Consider the following 27,741-nt stretch of genomic DNA (forward strand, 5'->3'; position numbering starts at 1 on the left):
GAGGCAAAGGTCCTCTGTGCCGGGATGGGCACACTAGTAAGACAGCAACCAACACAAGGCACAAACCTTTATATACAGCTCAGAGCTTCCCCTCCCCAGAAGAGCAGCTAGAGGTCTGAACCCATCCCTATGACCAGACAGGGAGGCAACGTTTTTCTAACTAACAGAGAAAATTTAGATTGCACATAATCTGACCGATCCTTTCGCTATGCACTTCTTTCCTGTCTAACATGGTGAGGCATGGATTATCCATGAACACATGTCTGGGTGGTTTAACTGAGAATGGCCTCCACAGACTCATTTATTAGCATTCTTGGTCCCCAGTTGGTGGAACCGTTGGGAAAGATCAGGGATTAGGAGGTGTGTCACTGAGGTTTCAAAAGCCCAAGCCATTCCCAGTTGGGTTTCTCTCTCTCCCCTCCTGTCACCTCTCTTTCTCCCAGCACCCCACCCCTTCTCCCTCTCCCCTCTCCCCCCTCCTTCCTTTTCTTCCTCTCCTCTCTCACTCATGCTTGTGAGCATTCAGCTTCTGCACCAGTGTCATGCCTGCCTGCTGCCATGTTCCCCCCGTGGTGGCCACGGACTCTTTCTCCTCTACGTTGTCTTAGTCATGGTGTCTCACCACAGCAATGTACAAATAACTAAGGCAATGTCCTACCCTCCCCATGTGCTTGCTAACGGCTGTGCGACACCCACACAGCCCTAACATGCTTCACAGCTTGCATCCTGCTTGCTCTTGGCCCTGAAGCATAGCTCCTGACCCTAGCAACCCACTGAGTTTTCCTTCATTTGAATTCTCAGACACCATACCATACCACGCCCCGTGTGAGCATCACTGGGCTTCACGTATGTGCTGTCCACACACCTTGCAGCAAGTCTACGCCCAGAGACATGGCCTCCAGGCAGTGCCCTACACCCAACACCACCCTGAGAGTTGAACCTGGTCAAGGGGGTAAGCCCACCTTGCTCTCACACCTGCCCATTCTGAGCTACTGGGAAGCCCAAGACTTCCCTTAATGCAACTCTGCCCCTCACTCTGGCAGCCCAGTCTTCTCTCTCTGAAATCGCATGGTGGTCCCCAAAGCTGAATTGAAAGCTCCCCCACTAGCTCCCAGAGACTAACACAGCAGGCAGGACAGCAGGGCCAGGCTGCCATGCTGAAATTAGAGACAGCCTCTGAGTTTCTCAAAACCCCTACAAGAGGCAAGATACACAGCCCTGGCTCCCGCTGAAGATGATAAGCTTCTCCATGTCCCAGGACTGCCACAGCAGCTCTCCTTCCCACCCCTACTCGCTACACCTTCTGCCACTAGCCCCACCTTGGTATCCACAAGCCAAACAGGAGCCGAGCCCTCCACTCACCCTGGATGCTCAGCATCTGGCCTAGCTTCAGCGCTGCCCCGCGCACCTTGCACAGTGTACTCACGATGCGCTCTGCATTCGCCTCTGACAGGAAGGGGCTAGAATCCAGCACGGCTTTCTTCCCTGTGGGACAGGAGGGGCAGCAAATATTCAGGGTTCAGGAAGGGTGACTGGGAGAAACCTTCAGAATGCCGGGGCACAGGGACTCGGGCAATATATACAACTGTTTGGTGTCCATGGAAACAGCAAGGAAAGTTCAAGTCCCTATGCACATCCTCCATGGCCCCTCAAAGCCAGGGAGGCCTCCCCTGCTAGTGGGGCAAGCCTGGCAGGAGACTCCTTAGCAGCATGGAGACAGGAGGCAAGCCTCTACCCTACTGTCCTGGCTGAAGGGTCTCTGATCACCAGAAGATCGTGCACGTGCCACATGGGTCTTGGCTGCAGGAATAGCTCCATCCTCAAGGGTCAAGGGCAGCACAGTATTTGGGTATTGTTTCTCTCCTCTGCCCCACAGCTTGGCACAGCCAACTGGCCCACTGACAACCCCCTTCCAGTACACAGGGTAATGGCAACAGCTGGGTGATGACTCCAGGGAGTTGACAGTACCAAATGCATCCTGCTGCCAGCCATCAGTGTGGCCAAAGGGCATCGTCGCTTCTGCCCACATATCAAATCCACCCTGTGAAAAGGTAGGAACACGCCCAAACGGGGGGTCTATGCTTCTAGGTCCCTCTGTCCTCCCTGGCCCTGCGAGAGTCAGGGTTTTTGTTACTTTCTAGGAGTTGCTGGGTCATAGGAGCCCACCTCCAGGCTGCTCAGCACCTGGCAGCTCCTTCAAATGTACTCACAGGCCTGGAAGGCCAAGGGCAAGGACTTAACAACTGCCCTTATGCCAGGCAAACACCAGCCTGCTCTGGCAAGCCAGAGGAGGAGGCTACCATGGGAGGAGAGTTACAGAGCCCTCAGTCACTCAGCCCCAGTGACAGACGTAGCTCACTCCTCAGTCTAGACAGGAGGACAAGATATGCAGGGTAGGAAGGTCATTCCACAGGAAATCTGGGCTGCCCAGAGACCTAGCTACAACCTTGGGGTAGGACCAATCCAAGACAAGTGAGTCTAGAAGGGACCCTAGCAATAGCAGAAGGCAGAGCCAAGAGTGAGCAGCCTTCCCCTGTCCTCCCCAGGCCCTAGGACTCAAGGCTAGGAAGACAGGAGAGGGCATAAACCCAGGCAAGGCCACTAACTCCAGAACAAAGGAGGCAAACTGCCCCTCACCTGTACATAAACCACACTCAGCTGAGTCCCCGTCTCCTGTACTTGGAAATGGTGTCTGGCCCCACTGGCTCTCCTAGGCATCTCCTCCCCAGCATGAACTGATTGTCACAGGCTAGAGACACATCCCCATCCAGAATGACCTGGGCCAGCCAGGACAAGCCAAAACCGTGGGGGCATGCCCAATGCAGGACAGGGTCTCCCAGGGCAGAGCTTGCTAGCCTGGACAGCATCCTCAAGGTCAAGGCATGCTAGGCGTATTAAAAGGCCAAAGCAGGTCCTGTCTGCCCAAGGCCACTTACCCTAGACCAAAGCCTCAGGACCTACTGGCAGGGCTAATGGAACCTAAGCCTCAGTCACTGCAGCCCCTGACGGGACTCCAGCTATGTGCTTGGAGCCACGCTGCCTGCTCTCTCCTCTGAGACGAGGTAGGGTGGAGAGCACCTGGCAGGGGGTGCTGGGTCTTAGGAAAGCTAGCTTCTTACCCAGAGAAGCAGGCTTCACATCCCAAAGTACTTCGACACCAGCACTAAAAATACCCAGGCTAAATCCCATTCTTGGGCCCCTTCCAAGGACACACAAGGTATCCATCATCCTAGGACCGGGGTCTGTGGGAACATGCCAGTGCCCTGTTTCCAGAAGAGGGAGCCCCATGAGTCAAGTGTTGCCTGAGCAGCTGGCACACCCCCTCAGGGTCCCAAAAAGACTGTGGCCATCAAGAGGCCCCATGAATAGGGGTAAAAGCTACGAGGGAGCGTCATGACACTTGAGTAGGACCATGGCAGAGGGCACCCAGCCCAGAACCTCAAATACATTTTGGGAAATCCACTAACAGGGACCCCTAATGGTTCTGCTGGGTAAACTCCTGGCTACCTACCCTCAGAGAGGGGCTCACATGCCAGCATGCCAGCATTAGCACACCCCTAGGTTTTGCTGCAGCCTGATGCAGAATATTCTCTAGCCTGTACAGCCTCAAGGGGCCATTCAACTTGTGTTCCAGGCAAGCCTGAACGACCTGACCCTGGGAGGCCGAGAAAAGAGATTAGGTATGATCTCTGTCTCAGAGGCCAAAGTCTCTGGAATGGACCAGGCCTCTCTGGGTCATGGTCAGTGGAGGGAGTACACAGTGTGCCTGACCCAGATGCCTGTATCCTGATGCACAGGAAGTAGGGAGCCCTGCACATCCAACCTGGCCAGACTACCGTTCACAAGTTTCTCGGGAGCAGGGCAGGAAGGGAGAACAGGAACACAAGGAGGGCATGCAGGTAGTGAGTGACTATGGAGGTGCATATGCTGGTGGCAGCACGGGTGTGGTTGGCCAGAGCCAGAAGGGGCTGGGGAATCGGCTGGGGCAGAAGGGAGGAGCCACCTCCAACCATCCACCTCTTTACCCAGATGAGCAGTCGCTCAACGCCAGGAACACTGCCCACATGAACTAAACTTTGAGAGGGCTCCTGCAGTTGGGACATGGGGCGGTCCTCGGTGGCTGGCGCTCCTGGGACAGAGGCGGCCTGCAGGCTGGCAGGCTTGACCACCGCTCCCTACGCCGGGGCCCTGCTCACCTGTGGAGTCCTCGGAGCGCAGACTCTTCTTGGCGACTTCAGCCAGGGCCCCAAAGCCCAGACCTACAGCCAAACCTGAAAGGTAAGAAGGTTGGTACTTGAGCGGCCAGGACCACCCAGCCACCAGGCCTGGAGAGCAGCAGGCGGTTCACTTGGAGCGTGCCGGGCCTCGCCAGGTACGCCAGCACTGAAAGGGATTAAGAACACACATTGGTGGTTTGAGGACACTTGCTCTGGGTACCTGCCTCCAGTGAGTGCACATCGCCTTGCACAACCACACACTCATGGGAACACAAACTCCATATTGGGAGGGAGCAGCACAAATGGGAAGATGGAGAAGGCTTGGTGTGTGGGCCACTTTCCGGTAATAAGACCATGGGAGACAACCCCGCACCTCAAGTCTGCAAGGGCATCAGGAGGAGTCCTGAACTTCCTAAGTCACCACTGTAGCAATATAAAACAGCTAGCAGTAAGGCTGGAATGTTCCACACAGCAAAAACACAGGTGTCCCAGCTGAAGGCTCTGGAGCCAGAACAGAGCCCAGCCCATCTCTCCTGCCATGCTGGCTGCACTGGCAGGGACTGAGAACCGTAGCCCTTGGCTCGTCCCTCCCAGCAGGTACTCAAGGCCAGGCAGAAAGCCTGGGAGTCCTGCTAGGGCCCATGCCTTCCTGGGAGCTCCCTTCTCAAGGGCTGCCCAGAGTAGGCACACCACTCAGAGACAGCGTGAGGTGAGTGAGACTGTTCTCTGGCCTTTCTACAATAATAGCACGTTAAAAAAAAAAACAAAACAAAACAAACAAACAAAAAAAACAACACTGGATTTACTGGAAAATCATCAAAAAAAAAATTTATTTAAGCTGAGCATGGCTACACATGCCCGTTATCCCAGCATCTGGGAGGCAGAGGCACGAGGTCTGCCACAGTTCAAGGTCAGCCAGGGATACAAAGCAAATTCCAGGCTATCCAGGAGTATAGAGTGAGACCTTGTCTCAGAAAAAAGAAAAAGAAAAAAAAAACTCAAGTAATTTTTAAAATGCTTTTTAATTAAAAGGTAATTCTTTTACACCGTTGATAATATATCTTATCTGCCACTAGGTGGAGCGCACGCTCTGCTTTGGCTATCCTGCAAGCAGCTTCTGCCTCAGAGTGCGCAGAGAGAACTAAGGGCATACAGGGCCCACACACACTTCAGGTCCACGGCACTGCAAACACGCTTGCTTTTCCCAAACAGGGCAGTGATGACAAAAGAGGTCTCGTATCAAACACATGCATGACTTTAAATGTTCAGAGGCCATTAAAAAAAGGCAAGAAGAAGCATGGAGAATGGAGTCTACTGTATTTAACCCAATATACCTAAAGCAGAAACCAATATAAAAAGTAAAGGCATTTTCCAGCTGTGGGTGTGTGCACTACCTTCATACCCTGTGGAAAGGCACCTGCGTGGTACACTGAGGGGTAGGACGAGCCAAAGTGGAAGAAGAAACAGCTCCTGTAATGCCCAGAGACATGACGGAAACATCCTGCCAGGGACGTGTTGGCACACTGGGATGTCTGTTCTCTTTAACACTCCTCCCATCCCTGCCACTCTGGAGGGCACTGGGCACTGCAGCTACAGTCCGGTTAAACATTAACTCCTCACCCCCTATCTTCCTCACCCTACCCAGCACAACATCTAACTTAGCAAAAGAAGGGGGCACAGCCACATTAACCTTCACCAGGGTCCCCGAGAGTCCCTCCTGCTTAGAGCAAGTCCTGGGACAAGCCCACAGTAAAGGCAGGTGACGTCACAGGCCATCAGCTTGCCCAGCCGAACGTACAACATTCAGGGCCCTCCTAAACATACTCTGGCTAGACTTAGTGCTGTGTCCAACTGTTCCTGGCCGTCTCTGGGTTCCCAGGCAAAGTACAAACTCTACAATGGGGAGACTCTTCTTAAACAAATGCCTGAAGAAACACCCTATGAAGAGGGCCTCAGTAGCTTGTTCAGTGGCTGCACCATGCCCAGGGGCTGCCAATGGAGGGGCAAGCTCCTGCAGCAGGCAGACCAGGATGTAAAAACAAGCTTACCCAGCCAGCAGGCATGATCTTGGCCTCCCCAGTTCTATGAACCCGGAATAAACTGGCTCCCTGTTCCCCCCGCCCCCACCAGGCCTGGGGTGGATTCTTGGAATCCCCTGGCCAGCTCAGCCTTTGTGCAGAGCCAGGCAGACCTGGGGTAACTCAACTGTGGGAAGAGGGGAACCTCAGCTGGGATCTTCTGCCACCTTCAGGTGCCCTGCTTCTGCACCCAAGAGAATCTCACAGCACTGCGTCTCCTCCTGTGATCCACGGTCTGGAAGAGCCTGTTCTCCATGTCACTGGGAGGAGAAAAGCACTCTTGGCGGCCTGGCCTTCTCCCTGGCCTGTCAAGCACATTGGCCATACATAGCAAGGTCCCAATATTTCTCTCATGAAAGGCGGAAAGAAAGTGACGGGGCATATAGCTCTCCCGCAGGCAAAGCAGATGCATGGCGGGCCTGTGTCCAGGTTGGGAGCCTGTTCTGGGCAACTCAGGAGCCCCACCCCCTACTCAAGTCCTTATGGAGGTCATTCTACTTCCTCCTAGTCACAGAGGTGAGAAAAGCAAAAACAACTTTCAACAACAGGGACCTTCACGAGCTGAGTGACAGCGAGAGCAAGAGCAGTAAGCCACCACCTCTGGTGGTGCTAGCTCAGCCTGCTCAAACTCCAGGGCCTGTTTACACACACAGCAAGGCCGAGAGGGGCCTCTGCAGAAGCTACAGACCAGGCCCTGCTTGTACTCAGGATGGACCCAGGGTCTTGTGTGCACAAAGCAAGGTCGAAAACTCCCTGAACCACATCCTCAGCCCTAAACCCCACTTTAATTAATACACATGGCTCACTCACTCGTTAGGAAAGTCCACATAGAGCAGACAGGTGAGTATTGTCCTTTGCTTCTAGGGATTAACAGTATCCTGAGTATCTGGCATCTAACAACATTCTCTACCGCAGAGACGATGGGGTCCTGGGACAGGAGCTACAGCCCAGGTACAGGGGAAGAGGAACAAAAAAGAGGGAGAGAGAACACCCTGAGGCATCTTTTCCCAGGGCCTCAGGACTTGTCTTCTGTTCCCAGAATGGCACCAGCCAGGACGGAAGACCTGACGGGTCCTCTGCTGGCTGCACGGGAAGGGAGGGACCTAGTTCTAGAACAGCTGCTTAGATGCCCCTGTACAAGACAAGTCTGGGCTCAGCTTCCTCCTCTGTGACTGCACAGAACAGCAGCCTCTCCACTGGGGCTGCATCCTCGGGTGTATCATTCCCAGCATGCTCCTGTCACATTCTGTTTCCTGTTCCGACACAAGGTAGAGAATTTGCTCTATGACGTAGTACAACTACCATGACATACTGCCTCACTCCAGAAACAGTCAGTGCCCACAGCCGGAACCTCCTGAAACCTCCTGTTGTTTCCACATCTTTTGGCAACAGAAGGGGGTAAAAAATAAGTGATACAGACAGGATATAGAAGAGGACTTATTTACCAGAAAAGGGTAGACAGAAGGTCCTGGGCCGCCCTGACCAACTCAACACCAGCATCATCATGAACCCACCAGGCCTGTTATGTACCTAACCATCTGTCTAAGGCCAGTACGTGAAACAAGCCTCCAAAGCTCTTCTTTCATTATTTGCACTGCCTGGACAGCTGAGGACAGCTTCAGAAGCCCTGTCAGAGCGCCCCACTGTGAATGGCTGGCAAGCTCAACAGGACCTCTGCAGATGGACAGTGGACACACCTGCACAGCATGGGAGTCCCTCAGGAAGGGCACAGGTGTGGTAGGTCAAAGGCTGTTCGCACAAAAGCAAGGCCAAAAGAAGTCTCCAGCAGTGCAGCAAACTGAAATGGCTTTAACTAACAGTGACAAAGGGCCACAGCATGTCAATACCACTACACTAACAGCCGCAGACCTGTGGGATCTGGCAAATGGGTTCTTGTTGGTATAATGCTCTTTTAAAATGTATACGCCTTACCCTTGTTAATTCAAATGTTGATTTCCCCACCCCCAACTCTCTGGTTTCAATCCGGATATTGCATTGTGATACTCATTATAAACATCCTGCCTCAACTCTTGTGTAAACAGGACAAAATAAAGCAACTAGATACAATGTTGTGCAATGGGAGGAGCCAGAGGACAGGAAAGAGGGGAGGAGCGAGAGAGCAGGAAAAGAGTGGGAGGAGAAGGAGGAGAAGGCGCGAGAGGAGAGGGAAGAGAGCTGGAGGAGAGAGCTTGGAGGACGTGGAGCATGAACCAGACCTAAGATTTCACAAAAAGCAAGTATAAGGTGGGAACTCTAAATGTTAGGAAACTGAGGGCTTGAAGGTTTAGGAGGGAGTAAATATTGCCCAGCATTATGTTCTAGGTTAACTAAAAACCCAGTCTCTGTGTGGTGATTTGGTTATACAGCTGCTGAGGATTAACAGCAGTGTTACCAGAAGATAAACCAATAGTAAATATTAATAACTTCTTACAACAGGATCTCTAAATGGCTGGTCCCCGAGCAGAAACTCCTCCACCTAGGGGAAAAGGGCCCAGTGAGGAGCCTGTACTCACAACTGGTCTCCTCCGGTGGACCCCAAGAAGGGTCCACCACGTAGTTCAAGCTACAGCTCACAGAAAGATTCAGCCACACACCAGCCCCAGGGATAAGCCAAGATGGGGCTAGAATCCAGTAACCAGTTTACCATCCTCAACAGCTAGTTCATGGGCAACAAGCCACACGCTACCCAACAGTGGGCATGGCTGGATTCCCAACCACTTCCACCTTAACGTACAGTGGCCACTCAACCAAGACAAACAGGGCAGGGCAGTAGGGGAGGGGCAGCACGGGGAAACGTGGCCACCTCACCTCCAAAGTTGGCCAACCGCCCAATCCGGGTAACTGGCACCTTCCGTTCCCGAGCCCGCTCACTGAGCTGAAGGGAAAAACAAGAGAGACCTATGGAATTGACAAAACTGACAAATGAGACGTGGCAGCCTGAGGCTCATGCTGCCTGCACCTCCCCTCTCCACTCCCACCAGCAGCAACTCCAGCTGGCAGCACTGTACCAAAGTTTCCATATTCCTAAACACACAGCATCCCAAAGGAAGGGGGCAAAATAAGGGCCAACACCAACCCCATCGGGAGCAGAAACCACCTGGCTCCTCACAGACCTACCATCTGCTTGTGTGGCTTGTTCTCAGGGCGAGCCTTGGCCTGCCGGGCCTTCTCGATGTCTTCAGCCGTGAGGCCCCCCACAGGGGACTGGTCCTGGTGGAAGAATCTTCGCTGGATGCCATTGGCCAAGAACACGTCTCTGCAGTCTACAAAGAGCCTCCCATTGACTCTGCCCATAGGAGAGGTGGCCTGTCCCGAGAGCCCGGCTTCCCTGAAGGGTCCACTAGAGACATAGGTAGCAGCTGGGCCCTCACTGTGGGCATGACCCAGGGATGATGATGATGGATGGTCCGGCGAAGAGGTTTCAGAGAAGTCCGTGAAGGCTCCAGCTGCCTGTGGTGTTGAGAACTGAACCTCAGCTTCCAAATCTTCAAAGTTCTCGGCAGCATATGACTCCTCATGCTTATCCTGACCCTGTAGAGATCAGAGGCCAGTGTGAGGGGCAGATGTGTCTGGAACTCCTCCTGGGGAGGGTTCTTGCATGTGACTGCCAACCAGCCCTCTCTAGCCCTCCAAAGGTGATGCTAAGATTTGAGGTCCCCTTCAAAGCCTAGGAGGCGGCAAAGAGCTCCAACCTGCTTCCTTGGCAGGTGTGCTGGGTGATCTCAGGCAGGCGGCTCTACACCACTGGCACCTACTGTGGGCCCAGACAGAGCCAGGGAGGATGCACATGACTAGCAACAGATTCCTCACCTATGAGGCCAGGCCAACACTGAGCCCATGGGGCTTTTCGGAGAGAAACCAGGACAAAAGATGAGGAGAGCTTCCAAAAGTGAAGGAGCAGACAGATGGAAACCAACGGGTTTTGCAACACCTCATTGTAGACACAGACCCTACCATCAGCCCTGGCATGTGGCTAAGGGGATCTTGCCAGAGGTGGTCAGAGCCTGGTTGTCCTTGTCAGTCTCAAACACAGAGAGAGGGGCAGAAGACACCCATGTTTCCTTTGTAAGCTATAGGACCAACCTTCAAGACCAGATTCAAAATTTTAACCTGGAGTGAACCTGAACAAGTTCCTAAGCACTCTCGGTGACTTCTACATCTGAAAATAGGGCTGTCACTGTCAGACAGTGACAGGTTACACCCAAGGTCACAGAAACTACTGCTGAAGGCTATAATTAAATAGCACTGTGTGCCAGAGTTGGGGGGGAAGGGAGGGTCCAGGCCTACGGCCAGGTCCTTGCTTCAAATGAAATCTGAGCAAATGCCATGGCCTACGTGCTCTCCACATGTCATACAGCAACAGCAGGAGACCTGAGCCCCGTGTGCAGCTACTTGAGGTCTTCTGAGGACTGAAGAGCAAGCCTTGCTCTCCCAGGGAAGTGGGCGGACTAGGTGCTACTCTCAGTTCCCCAGGAAACAGCCTGAGAGTAGATGTGACTGAGACAGGGACAGACAGCAGAGAAGGGGTCCAAAGCCAAGGACTTGCTCTTTGCCACCCAAAGTCTCAGAGTAGAAGCAATGAGTCACTGGGGCTCTGGGGACCTCACAGCCAGGGAATGAAGAGTCAGGGCAGAACCCCCTCCCATCCCACAACTCCGATGATGGCCTCCTAGTCTTATGTGACTGCTGTTACAGTAGCTGGGGCCCAGTTTCTGCAAATACCTGATGAAATGTGTGAATAAGAGGTACACGGGCTCCCAGAGCAGTCAGAGCCCTCAGACCTCCAGGGTGGAGAGAAGAACCAGAGCTCTAAGAGTCAGGGAACCCACGTGGTCACTGCACGCAGGGCCTCCTCCACGGCAGCGGGTTGTCCATCTTCTGTCTCCAGTGGCTAAAGGAAGATGACCCTGCCTGTTCTAGACTCTGGAGGAAGTCCTGGGTGGTAGCTTGCACACTGGTGAAGGCTGGTCTGGAATGCAGTCTTACTAGTGACCCAGCACAATGGGGCAAGCTCAGCGTCCAGCTTTCCACAGGGACAACACCCACCACCCAACCTCAACACCAGGAGGGCAAGGCTAGGAAAAGACAAGGATTTTCGCCCTATGGCTGAATAGAATCATGGGTAGGTGGAAGCACATAGACCCGTCCATTCAGCAGCGAGGACCTCAAGTATACAGGATATAAAAACTTAAAATTAGAGGTACCTGTGGGGTGAGGAACACAGTGTCACCCTTGCTTAGGAAGAAAGGGGCTGGGAACCTAAACCTGCACCTTCCCACAGACCTGCAGAGGCTGGGGACTGGGACAGCCCTGCAGCCAGAGAAGCATGAGACCTTTATCCGGAACTGTGAGAAGAGTGTTTGTTTAAGCCTGCAGTCGGTGGTCTTCTGTTATAGTAACAGCACCTCAGCGAGGAACCTGATCTGCCCTAGTAGGACATGCCACAGGACTGAAAGGACTCAGCAAAGAGGCAGGGCAATCTCGGCAATGCACATGCATGTCCGTGAACGCACGCACGCACGCACCCCCTTACCCTTTCAGGCTTCTGAATTGCTGGTAGGCAGCACTATGCTATCCCCAGGTCTATCCTGATACTACTTTGGCTTAAAAACACCCCTTGATATAAGACTCTAGGATTCCTGGACCTTGTCACAAAGATAACCTTCACCCCAACAGCATGAGGGAAAGGGGGAGACAATACTGTCCTCACCAGAGGGCACCCTGGAAAGCAGCACCTTCAGCAAATAACAAACAGATCTGAGATGAGGCTCAGCAAGCCTTGCCTATAGGAAGAGCCTTCAAAGGCTGAAGCTGAGCCAGGCTGATCTATACATGAGCCCTGTCTAAAACCTAAGCCACAGCATGCTAGTACATGAATGAGGATTTGAAAGACCTGCCTTTTCATGAGGACTGAACCTGGAAACCAGGAAATGGGCCCTTACCAGATTCCAAATCTACCAGACCCTTAATCTTGGCCTCCCCTGCCTCTAGAACTGTGAGAAGTGGGTATTATTTCCGCTTCCTAGTCTGGTGTTCTAGTATAACAGTCAGATTCTCACACAAGGTCTTACCCTACCCTAAAATAATAGTGGGACGCACTAGGCTCACTGGTCCCATCTACAACAAGCTGTCAGTGTCTGCATCCTGGTTCATTCCCTGGTCTCATCAAGAGCTCCAAGCCTGGCTGTCTGCCTCCCAGCACCCACACACACCCACTGCTGTAAGGGGCCTCTCACCTGCACCTTCCCAAAGACCATGCTGATCTGCTCCACAGCGGTAGACTGCAGGGCCCTGGCTGCCAAGATGAGCTCCCCACCAAGGCCCAAGTTCTGCAGGTGAGTCTCCACAGCTGCCTGGGTCAGCTTGGCAAGGCCTTTGGCCAGCATGATGGCATCCCCCAGCATAGCAGCCATCCCTGAGGGCTGGAAGAAAAGGGGCCACATTAGGAAAAGGGATACCACCTCTGACACAGGTTCATCCATCCGCACACTGACCAGGCCCCAACCGGACTGTAAGCAGAAGGCAAAACTGGTGGTTTGATTTTCTCATGGATCTTCCCTTCTGACTGAGGTGAAATGAAGAGACAGGAGAGGAGCAACACCCAGGGCAGTGACTGGTACCACCAGGCTCTGACCAATGCCCGTGCATTTCCTCACCTGGGCTCAAAATCACCTCTGAAATCCTCAGCATAGAGAGCAGAGGGCTTCAGCAGAACCAGAACTAGCATGTGGACTAGCTCCTACTCTGTTGTTCTTTCCTCTGAGCCACAGGGATGTGCTGAAGCAAGCTGGCCCCTCCCCGAGCTGTTCCGTGCAGGGCCTAGGGATCCACTCATGACAGTGTGCCTCTCCCCAGGCCCAGACAGCTGCGGTACCTGCCTCTTTCAGATCAGGGTGCACTGCCTGGTGAAGCATGAGGCAGTCACCCACAGACTTAGACACGGGGAGCACTTCCTTGACCCGAAGGTCAGCCAGGGAGTCCGCACTGCAGTCCAGCACTAACAACAGCAGACAAGGCACGGAAAGCAAGAAAAAGCAACCATGTACCGCCGTGGAGGCCCACTGCCTGCCTCTCCTGTGCCGCCTCCTTGCTTGCCTTTACTCTTTCTACCGGCCATAGCAGAAAGTGTTTCTGAATGTAGGTCAGGGTCAGAGATGCTGAGATCCAGAATCCACAGTGTAGTTAGGGCCAGGCCTAGTTGGTCATTAACTACCTCTGAGGCATATTTATGGGTTAAGATAAATCCTGTTAACATGCTGGAAGCTAAAGCAAAAATAGGAAGAGCCAGAGATCCCTCTGCAAGGAGCACCGTGCCCAAGGCAGGCAGCAGCACTGCTGTGCCAGGTAGGTAAAGGGCAGCAGTGTTCTTTACGTCCCTCAGAGGAGTGTGAGCAGCACTTCAGACAGGGACCCTGACACACAGGCAGAAGAGGGGGCGCTCAAAGGGGCACTTGCACTCATCTTTTTGCTGCATTAACACAGAGAGGCAACGGCGGGGACAGGCACGCGGCAGCACTGGAAAGGTCCTGACCAGAACGAGGGGACATCGGAACACGTTGGCCCTTAGTCACTCCAAGGATTCCAGCAGAGCGGCTCAGCCCCACTGCACGGCAGAAAAGACCTTCATTTAAAAGGAGGTGGGAGGATGGAGAGGGCTCAGCAGCTGAGAGTGCTTACTTCTCTCACAGAACCTGAGCTCAGTTCCCAGCGCCCACAGCTATGGCATACAACTGTGGAAGCCCAGTTCCAGGGGGGAAATGCCTCTGGCCCTGCCAGCACCTACACCATATGCACACACCCACACACAGACACATCATCTTTAAAAGCCTTAAAAGGAGAATAGTTATAATAGTAGAAACTCACTACCAAAGAGGCCGACAACTATAAGGCTGTGTCTATAACGTGCCCTTAGGCAATACCTTTCCCTTTAGATCCTAGCAGTTAGCACATAGGAGCTAAGCCTTTCTACACACCTCTTAATATTTATAAACAATTCCTGTGGCTGCCAGTCAGTGAGAAGAGCAGAGTCAAAGAAGGAACTAAGTAGCCAACGCCACCAGCAACCCCACAGTGACCCTGGGGGAAGGGGCGGTGCACCACAGCCCTGGCATGGTCTGGGCCTCCTCAGACAACTGGTTCACCGACTTCCAAGGATAACACACAGCCTGGTCCCAGGCTACTCACCCTCCATCTAAGCCAGTAGGTTTGGAGAAAACGACCGTACACTGTATCACCGGGTTCCCTGTCACACCCTAGGTTTCTGCTCTGGCCTCCTGATTTTATGGCAATAAACAGGTGAACAAGCCCACAAGCCAAACAGCATGCAATCTGTGCTCACACTGGCCTGTTAGCAGCTCCTAACTCAGCTGGGCAGTGGTGGCACACGCCTGTAATCCCAGCACTTGGGAGGCAGAAGAAGGTGGATCTCTGAGTTTGAGGCCAGCCTGGTCTACAGAGTGAGTTCCAGGACAGCCAAAGCTACACAGAGAAACCCTGTCTCAAAAAAAAAAAAAAAACAAAAAACAAAAAAACAACAATAGCAGCTCCTAACTCACAGCCACCACAACCCCCAACACCAGACACTGTCTGGTACCCTAAAGTCTAGGAGTAGAAGCCCCTACCAGGGCCCTGGAGAACCTGGAGAGGGTGGCTGGATTTTGAAGGAGATCTGTACCAGAAACCCATTCCTACCAGTGGCCCCAAGACCATCATGTCCCAGGGATCCCCAAAACCAAGCCTTACCCTGGGTCACCTATAAATTGTACCCAGAAAACCAGCACACAGATCTCCCAAAGACCATGACTTCAGTAGTTACAAAACCTCACTTGCCCATTACCTGACATTAAATCTCTTCAGACCATCCACCTAGACCTACTTTATTCAGACTTTGACTTAAGGCCTGACACTAATTCTGCCTGAATTTTCCATCTAAGTTACTATACCCACACACTAAACTTCTACAAGAACAGAGCTGGTGAGTGATTCTGGGCCTGGCTGGGCCTCCCTGGCCCTCTACACTGCAAATGTTTAATTAAAAAATAAATTAAGGGCCAGGAGGTGGAGGCGCACCTCTTTAATCCCAGCACTCCGGAGGCAGAGGCAGGTAGATCCGAGTTTGAGGCCAGCTTGGTCTACAGAGCAAGTTCCAGGACAGTCAGCGCTGTTACACAGAGAAACTGTCTCAAACAAAGAAGAGCCATACTTTCCTTCCTGCCTGAACAGTTATAGATGACGTACTAGTGAATTCCATAATGATGCCCAGTCCTGCCCCAGACACTGGATCCCCGAGTCACAGAATGGAAAGAAGGTCCCTTACAGATTTTTGGACACTGTGCTCGAACCTGTTTTCCTCAGATCAGCAGTTACTGCTAGAAAGCACAGACTATTCTTTACAAGCATGAGGACTGTCGAAACTACTGTGGCTGCTCCACGGCCACCCCCTTGGGTAAACATTATTTACCCATTGTGCAGGGTTATGCTGGGCCTCCCGCACGGTACAAAGTGAACCAACTGTTCACAGCCTTATCAACACAGGCAGTTTTCTTCGAGGGAGTCCCTGTCCTCCAGCGGCAAACAGGAGGTGAAAGAGCAAGTAACGACCAGAGGGAAGCTGTTTTCCATAGCTCTTCTCTTCCTGGTTTTCAAACTTGGGACCACAGTGACCTGTAATTCAACCTCATCAGGCACTCAGCTAGGGGGCATTTACATCATAACTCATATCAAAAGCCCAGAAACCCTTTCCATATTCAAGAACCACATCAGCATCATGATTTCACAGACAAGTATCAGAGACCTCATGTGGACTATTAGCCCCCTACCCTCCCTACCCTACACCAGCCCTGACAACAGTGACCTGCTGGTTTGGGGACCCTGTTCCTGAGTAAATGCTCTCTTCTGAGGGGAGCAAAGATCCAGTTCCCTCGAACAGGTAAAGCTGTGTGAAAGGAGAGATACTCACACTTGGAGAATATACTAGTGAGGGGCCATGCCAACATCCTTCACTCATTCCTTGCACTGCACCTAGCTTGTCCCTGCAGGCCCTGGTTGTTAAAGTGTGCTAGCCATGTGCCCAAAGCACAACAGCATGCAAGTACATCTATAATTGGCACCAACACCTGGGAAGCATTGGAGGCAGAAACAAAGGAGGTACCTTGGAGCCGAGACATGGCCCAGCCCTTCCACCACCGGCTGGGTGACTCAGCTTCTTGTACGCCTCTTCTGGTCCTAATGTTAAATTTCTATCAGGAAAGTAAATAAAGACAGCCTCAAAAGAGCCAGAATTCCAATGAACAAAGCTAGGGCACAGAGCCTGAAAAACTGACACAGGTAGCCCAGAGACAAGTGTCCCCAAGCTCTGGGGGGTTTTCCTGCTGACCATCATTTACCAACATTCCTAAAAGCCTTCCAGCCACCTCCTGGAGTCACACCTGGATGGAAGTTATTTGGGGCATTGTGGACCTTAAATATCAAGTCTCTAGGACTGACAAACATGCACAAGGGGTGTTGACCTGGCTAAATACAGAAAGACATGTGAGCAAAAGGAGATGGTCTTTTTTAAAAAAAAACGTAATAAATACAATAGACAATTCCAACAAGCACAAAGCTAACAAAAGGATCAAATGCTTGTCCACTAGGGACCCAGGAGGGAAGGGAGTTTTACCCGGCAGGAAGGTGGCCATATGCACCCCACTTCATAGCCAGGACAACCCAACCTGTCACTGTTCTCACAGGGTGAGAGCAAGCTGAAGATGGTGTATGAAGATTCACCAACCGTCAGTCAATGCCCTTCATAACTACAGGGCATCACAGAGCTCCCAAGCCAGCAAAGCTCTGGTATTCACACCTCTGAAAGCCAGGGTCCACCCTCCTCTGGCTCCTTCCCGTCACAGCTGCCACTAATTACTTGGGATTGCTGAGGTAAGAAGCTAAACAGCAAACTGCACAGGAAGCCCTCAGCCCTGAGAAGCTTCCCCAAATGGGCGGCATGAGCTTGCCAGTGCACGTATGTGCTCAGGGTCTCCCAAGGACTTCAACCTTGATACGCTCACCTCGTGTAACAGCCCTACTCATTACTCTATCTTGCCTTGACCTTCCCATGCATCCCAGGCTGCCAGCCAGAGCAGCTTCTTTAAAAAGAAATGTCCTGCCAAAGTACTCCCAGACCCCATGGCTTCACTGAGATCCCTAAGAGGCAGACAGGGCCTTCCTGACCTAGTGCTCTCAGCCTCCCCAGCTTAGAATTACTGTGTCCCCTCCACCAAACACATTCCAGCCAGGTTAAACCATCCCTAAATTTCATGGTGTCTCCCCTGAAGACCTGGGCTCCTGCAAGAAGGGAACGAAGTGTGTTTCCTCCCTCCCCAGGGGCATCAGTCTCAGATTCCTGTACCTGCATGCCACTGCAGCCATGATCATGTTCTTGGAACCTGTCTACTATCTCACTGGTGGCTCATAGCCACAGGACAAGAACTACTCTGTCTTCCTGTATACACTCCTGTCCTTCCAGCACCAAGCAGTACTTTACAGTGATAAATACAGAGTATATAAAAAGAATTTAGCTAGTCCCACAGAGCATGAGGAAGCCTGGTATTTGCAAAATTGGCTCAAACCTGTTTGCATCTTTGATCACAAATGGCAATCAAACTTCCAAGAGCTCCTAGGCTAGTCTGCAGCAGCGTCCCTCCAGCTTCACTCTGCAGCAGAAGGAACTGGAAGGTTGAATGGACAACTGGGCGAGGAGTCTGTTTCCAGGAAGGGGCCATGTGCCAACCCTGAGAGCCCTAGTCCTTCCAGAAAAGGAGGAGAGGGAACAGGGGTGACTGGCACTCCAGACTAAGCAGAAAGCCTCCACAGAGAGATGTTTCTAAAGTTTCCACCTGCTGCTTTTTCTCCCAAAGCCTGCCTCTGCCACTACACAAACCCTTCAGATGTTCCCTCTTTTTCCATGAGTCCTTCAAGTCTTTGAAAAAGGAAACCAGACGGGTCATTCTTAAAGATGACAGTCCCCAGAGCCTACCACCGAGAGGACTCGCAGCACAGTCCCTTCACACATTCTTCATCTCCGGGAGATCCCCGGGGCTAATGAGTGGCCTTCTGCCCCTTCCAGTGAAGAACCTTCTTTTTCCTTTGGGCATAAGCATGTGGATTTCAACCCTCCAAGGGAACTGAAAAGTCCCATTATATCCTTAACATTTTCCCTTTTCCGACAGCAAGGGAAAAATAAATGACTCTTTCCTCCCAGGACTCAGAAGAAGGAATGCATTAGAGTAAACAGACTTCTAACCAAAATCCATGAATCCCTGTGGGCTAGATTTGTCCTTTGCCTCCACCGTAGAGTCACACAGTGAGGCAGTCCCCTAATTCCAGGGCTCTGTCTGCAGAGCTGGCAATGTCCCCCAGGGCTATCCGCTTCCAAAGGCAACTTAGAACTAGATACTAGGAAAAAGAAAAGAATGTGGAAGAGGACAGCTCTCTTCTCTTCCCATCAGCGAGCAACAGTAGGCTTCAGCACAGAGCCAGGCCTCTGCCAGCTTCTGTCTGCCTCTGCTTCCACGGGAACCCACACCAGCAATATCCGTCCCCTTCTCCCAGGGCCATTCTGTCTGATCACAACCTAAATATCCTGCCCAAATCCCTCAAACTGCCTATCTTTAAAAGTGGATGGTGGTAATTCAGCACTTAAGGACCAGAACCACAACACTACTGGAAACAGGTTAGGTGAGTGGCCTAGTTACTTTCTGTTGCTGTGTTAATGATGCCACAGCTGAAAGCAACTTGGGGAGGAAAGGGTTTATTTGTCCTAGATGGCCAATCACAGCCCATCCCTGGGGAAGTCAAGGTAGGAACTCAAGTAGGGAAGGAAGCTAGGGCAGAAGCTGAAGCAGAGGCCACGGAAGGGTTCTGCTTACTGGCCTGCTCCTCGCAATTTGCTCACTTCTTACACAAGGCAGGAGGATCGCCTGCCCAGAGGCAGCACTGACCACAGTGAACTGGACCCCCCTACATCAATCAGAAACCAAGAAATGCCCAATATCCCTGCGTACAGGCCAATCTCACGGAGGCTTTTCCTCAGTTAAGATTCCGTCTTCCCAGACAAGTCTAGGTTTGTGTCAAGTTGACAAAAATCCAAACAGTGAGTGCAGTATACACAGAAGGTGGGACAATTCAGTAGTTTAAATGACAATAGAAAAAGTTTTTGTTGACAAATAAAAATATATTGCATGTCCCCGTGGAGGGAAAAAAAAAATGTCATCACAGAGCTTTTAAAAGCATGAGGTTTTCTCTGGGTAGTGGGATGTTAGATTCTTCTGAAACTTATTTGTTCTCTAAAATTTTCTACAAAGGATGTACTATTTGAATAATAGTTTTTTGAAACTATTATTTTTGAAAACCCTTAAACATGTTGTAAAAAAAAACTTTTTAAGTAAGCACACAAATATGTACTTTCAAAAAACTATCTCATATCTCTCTAGTGCCTGTCCAGGGTGGAATGGGCAGTGGGTTAAGGAACAGATCAAAAGGCTATAAATAACGCCTCTCTGGGTCCTTGGTTAGCCCTGTTCCTCAGACAACACCTGCCCCTAACTGGTGCCAGGCACATAGCCTGTGGGCATCTCACTTTGGGGAATAGGGTTCAACTGCCCCTCTCAGAATGGTGGTGAGAAAAATCACTTGGCACAGGCCCTTCCTCCCCATCGGCACTGCATCAGAGGGCAGAAATAGCTAATGAGTGTCAGTGTGCACACAAAGCCCCTGGAATTCCTAATTTAGAATCAATAACAAGTACAGTGGCTATATTTTCTCAACAGGAGAGACACATATGACTAGTGTCCTTCAAGGCAAAAGCAGACCAAGACTCTGGGGCCATCGCCAGCCTCCCTTAAAGCAGCCTGGAAGAAGGAGGGTGAGCTAAAAGCCAGCTGCGCCTGTCACTGTGGCCATCTGCTCTGCGGAAACAATGAACTCCAATGATTTAGAACCTGCCCAGGAATTTCACATCAAAATGAAAACAGCTCTAACCTGGGCCAACCACAGGGGAAACTACTCTCTCAAAGATTATCTGCATTTGTCAGCCCCTGCTGCAGGAGTAAAGCCCCTAGACAGTGGACAGTGACAGGAAGAACCAGCAGACCTTGACCGAGGCAGCTTAAGTATGCATATGTCTCACCTTCTACCCTCTAGTTAGAACCCCAGGAAGTGATCGGGGAGGGGGCAGGGGAAGGTCACCACTGAATTGCTTCTTAATGTGGCTACACTGAAGAAATCTCTTTTCTGACTTTTTTCACTATTACTTTTGCTCTTTTCATTTGGCTTATCAGAGATGGGTGGCTGGCCTGGCTTACTAGAGCAGCCCAGGCATAAACTCTGACCCTAACTCTGGTAACACTACTGCCTATTATGTAAACAGAGTTGTACTGAATCACAGCCATGTGCGTTCACTTATGTTCTGCCTACAATCTGGTCGTTAAAGTGTTGTATTGGTTTGGTTTGGTTTGGTTTGGTTTGGTTTGGTTTGGTTTGGTTTGGTTTGGTTTGGTTTGGTTTCAGGAAATCAATGGCCCACAAAGTCCAAAATACATCTTTGTCCTTCAAAGATGAAGTCTGTAGACTCCAATTCTAGGGTAACCAACTAGAACCATAATTATTCCAGGACATCTAAAGAGGTCACCAGAACTGTATCCTAGCAGGCCAATCAGGATGGTCCTGGGACAAGGATTCCCACCCCATGAAGCTCATCTCCTGATGCCCAGAAATGAACTTGACCTACTATCCAGAGGGTAGGAAGGTAACCCCCGAGACCTGCTCATGACATGCTCAGTAAGAGGGGGTGCCAGATGCCATCTTCCTGCACAGATCCATTCTCCCCATAACTGTTAGCTGCCTGCATCCTCCTCCTTGCCTTACACAGAAAAGCCCACAGTCCACAGCTTGAGCTCTTACAAATCTACCACCTCATGAACTCATAGATTCTCTAACCAGTTCCTGCCAGGCAAGCACTGAGAACAATCAAGAGAGCACAGAGGTGGAAGGCACAGGAATACGCACTGTGCCTCCCCCAAGCCTCACACAAAGCCCCTCTTGACTACAGGACAGTGGCTGAATTCTGGAGAGCCACTGGGTGGTCAGCCCGCCCTATACAAGAAGCCGTTCCTCAGTGATGCTCACCATGAATCCCAGCCTGATGGGGCCCTGGCACCACTTATTATAATTCCACACCACTCTGGAGGCTGAGGCAGGAGGATCATGAGTTTGAGACCAGCTTGAACTATATAACAAGATCAGATAGATAGATAGATAGATAGATAGATAGATAGATAGACAGACAGACAGACAGACAGACAGACAGACAGACAGACACACACACACACACACACACACACACAGTCAGACAGACATGGATATATGTATGTATATTTTGGCTCAGATAGTGACCCAGCAAAAAGGTTAAGTCCTCTGTAACTGGTCACTTGGTCTGAACCCTAGCTCTGCTGCTGACTTGAGCAGGGGCCATGCTAATCTTCTCTGTATCGTTCTGATTTTACTATGTGTGCTGCCGAAGCGAGCACCTGACTTGCAAGTTAAATTATAGTAAGCTTAACTTTGAGCCTCAGTTTTCCTGTCTGCGCTGGAGTGTAGGTTAGATCCCTACACTCTAGGGTATTTATGGCACACATTGTATATCAAGAACCATACCATACACACTTGTCTGATTATTAACATTATGACCATGCAGGTACCCTGGTAGACACCTAGTGAAAGCAAAGGGAGCATAAATACTCCTTAATACCTTTAAAACAGACAGACCTAGCTCTCCTGGAAAGCCCAGGGTCAATTCTGAGCCAGTGAGACAGGCAGTGCTGGGAAAGAACAGGCCGGTCCTCACCAGGGTGGTTTATTTAGCAATGTGCTAGGAGGCCCCACCCAGGAGAGGCGGCTCAGTGTGCTGACAGGCAGCTGAAACACCTTGGAAACACAACAGGCATGAACACCCACGGGCAGCCCTTGCACCAGTGAACACAAGAAATGGTCCTTGTGTGCTTTTCCTCCCTCACCCCCAGCACATACAGTCAGGGACGTGGCAACAGCAATTCAAACCCAGATTTTATAGCAGTCAGGCTGTGTGATTCCTCAAGCCAACTTCGGGAGTCTGCAGATACAAACGTGTTTCCTCAATTCGTCCCCTTCCTGTCTACAAGAGGGAAGGGAGGAGGGAGAAGGCGTCTGTCTGCCCTTTGCTCGCCCACTGTTGGCTACCAACACCTCAGGGAGCAGGAGCCACCAAATTTCTTTTCAATTTCTCAAAGAACTGGGACCGACAAACGGCAACCACAGGCAAACTATCAACAACTTGTTCTGTCCCCCTCCTCCAGGATTGGAGACAAACACACAACTGGCATTCTGTGTGAACGGTCTCGGGACATGTCACCCAGCCCAGCGCACAGCAGGTCTTCTGGCTCCTGGACAGCACACTTAACAGACTGACAGACAGAATGACAGCAAAGACATGTTGCCAGCTTCAGCTTGGACACCAGCTACCTGTGACCTTGGGAACACCAGTGCTGCTCCTGGGGCCAGTGTTCCCCATTTCCTCGTGTGCAAATCAAGACAGTGCCATTTACCTTCAGAGTACAGAGGGTGACAGGTTGCCACACGGAGCTCTTTCTGAAGAGATTTAATCAGATCTGGAGAGAACGGTTCCGAAAAGATGAGGAAGGGCCCATATAGACATTCTACAAAAACAGCCAGGGAGGTACAGCCCGGGAGAAGCCCAGTGAGGTAAGGAGGTTGAAGGCACGGAAACAGCTCTGTTTTAAATACATGCATGCATGGGCACACACTCACATTCACAGCTTTCTCTTTCAGTGGCCCCCACAGGATACTGTCCCTCCTATACTGAGCCAGGACCTATTCCCTCTGAAACAGACCTCTTTGCTCCTTCTACCCTAGAACATGGGCAATCAGATATGAGTTCATCTCAGACCCTCCTCTCTCATGGCCTTTTTTCTTTCTGTTTGTGTCTTTCTTTCTCTTTATTCTGCCTGTCCCCCTTTACAAAAGCCTTCCCTTTCAATCCCACAATTCAGGCCCAGCCTCCCTAAACCAAGCACAGGCAAGCTACTGCAGACTCCACTCTCCTAGGAATGGAGCACGAACGCTCCCACTGCTCCTCTGTGACCCCTGAAGTGCCCCCCAACCTACCGCCACCATGACTCTTCACTTCCTGCCGGCCTCCCCTATTCCCACAACCCTCCCTCCTGGTGGGCCCATCCCTCAACTTCCTTTACCTGTTCCACACGCCACAGCTGAGCCAGCTCAAGCAGGTCCTAGCCCTCCTGCCTACCCACGGTGTCCTGAGAAGGCAGCTTCCTTCATATACTTCTGGAGAGGCTATGCAAGGCCTCCCTCCAGACAGGCTCCCTGAGCCATCTTACCCGCATCTGTACCACACACCCATCCAAGTACGCCAAGCAACCGCAAGGCACGCATGGGAACTCTGAAGGGTGACGAAACTATTCTACCTTTGACTGTGGTAGTGGTTAAGTGATATGTTTTTCAACTGTGTGGAAAATGGGTGAACTTAGTGCCTGCAAGTTTCATCTTGATAGAAAAAGGATAGTTCCGATGGCACGCAGCCCATTATGTCTGATACTAACATTAGCCTCCTCCTATGACCTCTTTTTAGTACTGACACCATTACACAACTTCTTCCCCATCTAAGACTCTGAGCCCTATGTGCTACCTGCATATATGCCCACACGCAGAGTCCTATGGTCCCTGTCTCCACCACCTGCGACTCAGGTCACCTTGTCCTCAGAGGCTGCCTCCCCTTCGCTCCCTTTCCCATCACATGCAGTTACAATAGTGACAGGACCTGTGAGCTCCCCCAACTATCTCCTTCCCCATTGGCTCCCCCAGCTCTTGACTGTCAACAGGAATGTTAGAACTATTTCCAGTTGCCAAACCAAGACAACTCTCTAAATGTTCCTGTCTAATTCTGCACACGGCTCTGGTTTCAACTGACAAAGATAGTGACTCAGTGTCCGTGACTCTTAATGGAAAATGATCCTGCCAAGTTTTGAGCTTCCCAACAATACACCTCTCTTCAAGAAGGAAGTGACTGCCCTTCAAGACCCTTTTCTGTGGGTAACAAAGGGCACCCCCAAAACCCCTACTTGGAATACCCCGTCCAGCTGTGGAGCCCTCACACATTCTCACAGAACACAAATTCACAGTAGGGGCTTGGGATGTTTTTCTTTTCTTTCATCTTTTATGAGTAGCGACCATTTTTTTAGGACCTAAGTTCAACACGTAAATTCAGGGTTACATTGAAAGGGGATTCAAAGTCAAAGCTTCTTCCTTTGTACAAAAAAAAAAAAAAAAGGCATGGTTTCTGGTACTTATCAACTAAATGACTTCTATACATGTGCAGACAATGCATGAAAGCACCTGCATGCATGTGCATGCATGCATCTGTGTGCGTGTGCAGCCAGACACTCCCTGCAGACACAGGCATGCCCTCCTTCCACATTACAAGACCGACCCATGTCTACGCAGAGGATGTAGATAAGAAAAGTGCCTCCCTCGGAGAGGTCGCTCAGCTGGCACTCACACAGCTCCCACTTGTCTGCACACCGCTGAAGAACCACCCTATGGAGGCTCCCTCTGCTTACCCAAGTCTCCCAACGTTCCCACAGGCAGAAACTACCAGTTTTCCACATCCTCATGATTTGAACCTACCAGGCACATCCGTCAGGCACAAAGGCCCAGGGTTTGTGCCTCCATCTCTGCTGGGGAGGTTTCACCCCTACCAGCCTGTCCACTCACGGTTGCTCCATCTTCACGGGACATACACTGTCCTGAATCTCTTGGCTACTTGTGGGCAAGCTGCATGGAGGTCCCTACACAGAGGGATGACCCTGTCTGGAGTCTTTCCTGCATAGTTCTCAACCAAATTTGCTCTTCAGCGGGATATGGCAATGTCTGGAGACATTTTCAACTGTCACAACTGGTGGGGCTGGGGTGTGTCGCTATTTGTTTAGCAGATACAAGCCAGGTATTCTGTGACATGCCCTACAAGGCACAGCACAGCACACAAGAATGGAATTAAACTGTTAAAGGTCTGGAGTTGGAAAGTGCCGTCTTAGGTGGTTCATCAGCCCAGAGAGAATGCCCAGATTGCCTGCCTCACTTTCCCTTTGAGTCATCTGATCCAAAAATGATCACAGTTCAGCTGCCTTCATTATATGCAAGGCTAACTACAGCATCCAAAACTACCCTCTGAGTCCTAGGAGCACTGCTCTTCTCAGAAGGGCCTTCTTCCGGCCAGCATGGCCACCATCCATAGAACAACTAGAAGACTGGCACGATCACTAGTCCAAATCCTTGGGCAAGAGAATTGGCCCGACACACCCCAGCCGCGGAGTCCTGTCCCACAGACACCAAGCCGAAGGGAGCCTGAATCCGTTTTCCATAGAACTGCAGGCCCAACCCAGACTGGAAGTCTGCATCCTGCCTCTGTCCCTTCAGGAAGCCCAGCCAATGGAGGGTCCCAGCACCCAGACCCGCCCCTACAGCCTTCTGGCCCCTCACGCTTAGAACTTGGCTTGGCTGTTGTGACGCGACAGCTTCTGTGCAAGAGAATGCGGGAATTCAGTCCAAACTGCTCCTGTGGCCACCAGTGTCTGGAAAAGGAAGAGGAAGGACGGGGAAAAAAAAAAAGAGAGAGAGAGAGAGAGAGAGAGAGAAAGAAAGAAAGAAAGAAAGAAAGAAAGAAAGAAAGAAAGAAAGAAAGAAAAGAAAAAAACGAGGAAAAGGAACAAGGAAGGTGCATCTTCCTCGACTTCACTCCAGCCTCAGCTGTGAAACCCAACAGCTGGCCCGAGCACAGAAGCACAGAAGTCGTCGTTCTGACACCCACTACACCCAGCCCAAGCACATTTGGAGGGTCTCAGAGTTCGGATCCTGAAAAAGGCAGCCACGTGCGCGGACGATGCAGAGGCCAGGCGAGAGAACCCCGGGCGCCTCCTGGAACCCACGGCTCCACGCGCGGCCCTCCGCTCGCTCGCTGAGCCAGACCCGGGGCTGGAGACGGCAGCTGCACGCTAGCGTGGCCCCAAGGCTCCTCGGCTGCAAGGGGAACTCGCAACCCAGGCCGCACTGTCACTTGACCGTATAAGAATGGCCCCCGGGGTACTGAGGGTAGCAGCAGGCCTCCAGACGGCAGCCTTACCGGGCTGCAGGAACGTAGGTTCCTCCGTCGGCTGCACAACGCCTCCGCGCGCCCGCACCGGTGCGAACGCCCCGCACCACGCTGGGAATCTGTTTACCTCCGGGCCCGCGTGCGCACGCCCCGCCGCGCCTGCCCCGCCTCCGGGCGCTCCCATTGGCTGCGCCCGTCCTTAGCCGCCCCAATGCCACAGCACGCAGTGGGAGCGTGCGCGGCTCACAGCCAATAGGGACTGAGGGTGGAACGACAGCCACCAATGGGAGGCCGCGCTGGAGGGCAGCGTTTCCCCTCTGAGCCCGTTCGCTGCCCTTTCTCCCTGGTTGGGAAAGTCGTGCAGTTGTTGTTCCCGCGTGCGTTCTGATGGTTGGCACGAGTTCACCGGGCGACCGCGTGTGTTAGGTCGGTACCGACACTAGCTTCGCTGGGATCACAGAGGACCCCCTCCCCCCAGGGACTGGACGAGGCGGGGTTTGTTGCCATGTCAAGGATCTTCCTAGGTTCCTCCCAAAGCCCTTGGCCTAAGTGCGATGGCACTGACACCAGGGTCCCATCCCCTCCAACCTTTTATTTAGACTAATTGTGCTTGCTTGTTGTGGGCGCCAAAACAAAACAGGCCTGAGGGGCGCGCTTAAGCCTCTCTGTTGACCCACATCGCCTGTAGGGACTGCTTACCCAGAGAAGATGGGATTGCGACAGCAGCTGTCCAGGGCCACCCTTGTACCGCATGGGAGAAAACACCTACCCTCAAGGCCCTTCCAAGATGCTTCTTCCATGCCAGCTCAGCCCTTTGACCCAGCAATGCCAAGCCAGCTTCCCTCCAGAGTACCTAAGGCAACCGCTATCCACTCCCACAGTTATTTTCCATCTTCATCAGATTAACATGATTTTGCCCTTATTCGCTGGGAGAATAATGACCTGCTTTATTATAGTTAAAATCATATCTCTGTGTGTGTCTGTGTGTGCACTCACGGAGAGAGATATTTCCTCATTCCTGTGAGTTAACAGGGAGGTCTTTTTCGGATATGAAAACAGTATTGTGGTTATGTTTGTAAGTGTCTTATGTTTTGTGGATACATTCCAGGTTGCTGGAAGACAAAATATGATGTAAGGAACTAGCTTCAAAATATTAAAGGGCTGGAGAGGTGAATGGGCTATGATTTAACACTTGTAGAAAAGGAATGGTGGGTATGTTGGGGTTCACATTATCTGTGTGTGTCTG

At 51.6% G+C, this 27,741-nt stretch overlaps 1 protein-coding gene and 1 pseudogene across 3 annotated transcripts in view; both read right to left on the reverse strand.

Annotated features, from left to right (window-relative positions):
* Coq8a (coenzyme Q8A) overlaps nt 1-26,621 on the reverse strand; it is a 30,500-nt gene extending 3,879 nt beyond the window's left edge. The window contains exons 1-6 of one of the 3 annotated variants that reach the window (XM_055609052.1): nt 26,526-26,621; nt 12,532-12,717; nt 9,413-9,826; nt 9,104-9,170; nt 4,197-4,271; nt 1,363-1,485 (exon numbers count right to left, since the gene is read on the reverse strand). In XM_055609052.1, coding sequence (XP_055465027.1) covers nt 1,363-1,485; nt 4,197-4,271; nt 9,104-9,170; nt 9,413-9,826; nt 12,532-12,708 — 856 coding nt within the window. In that variant the 5' untranslated portion in view covers nt 12,709-12,717; nt 26,526-26,621. Of the gene's footprint in view, nt 1-1,362; nt 1,486-4,196; nt 4,272-9,103; nt 9,171-9,412; nt 9,827-12,531; nt 12,718-13,173; nt 13,384-26,525 lie in introns of those variants that run through there. The other 2 variants (XM_055609048.1, XM_055609057.1) reach the window with 2 other exon arrangements.
* LOC129679035 (U6 spliceosomal RNA) lies at nt 21,791-21,861 on the reverse strand (annotated as a pseudogene).
* Nucleotides 26,622-27,741: the final 1,120 nt, after the last annotated feature.

The sequence above is a fragment of the Psammomys obesus genome, unplaced genomic scaffold (assembly GCF_907164565.1).
Source record: "Psammomys obesus unplaced genomic scaffold, mPsaObe1.curated_primary_1811, whole genome shotgun sequence".
NCBI lineage: Eukaryota > Metazoa > Chordata > Mammalia > Rodentia > Muridae > Psammomys > Psammomys obesus.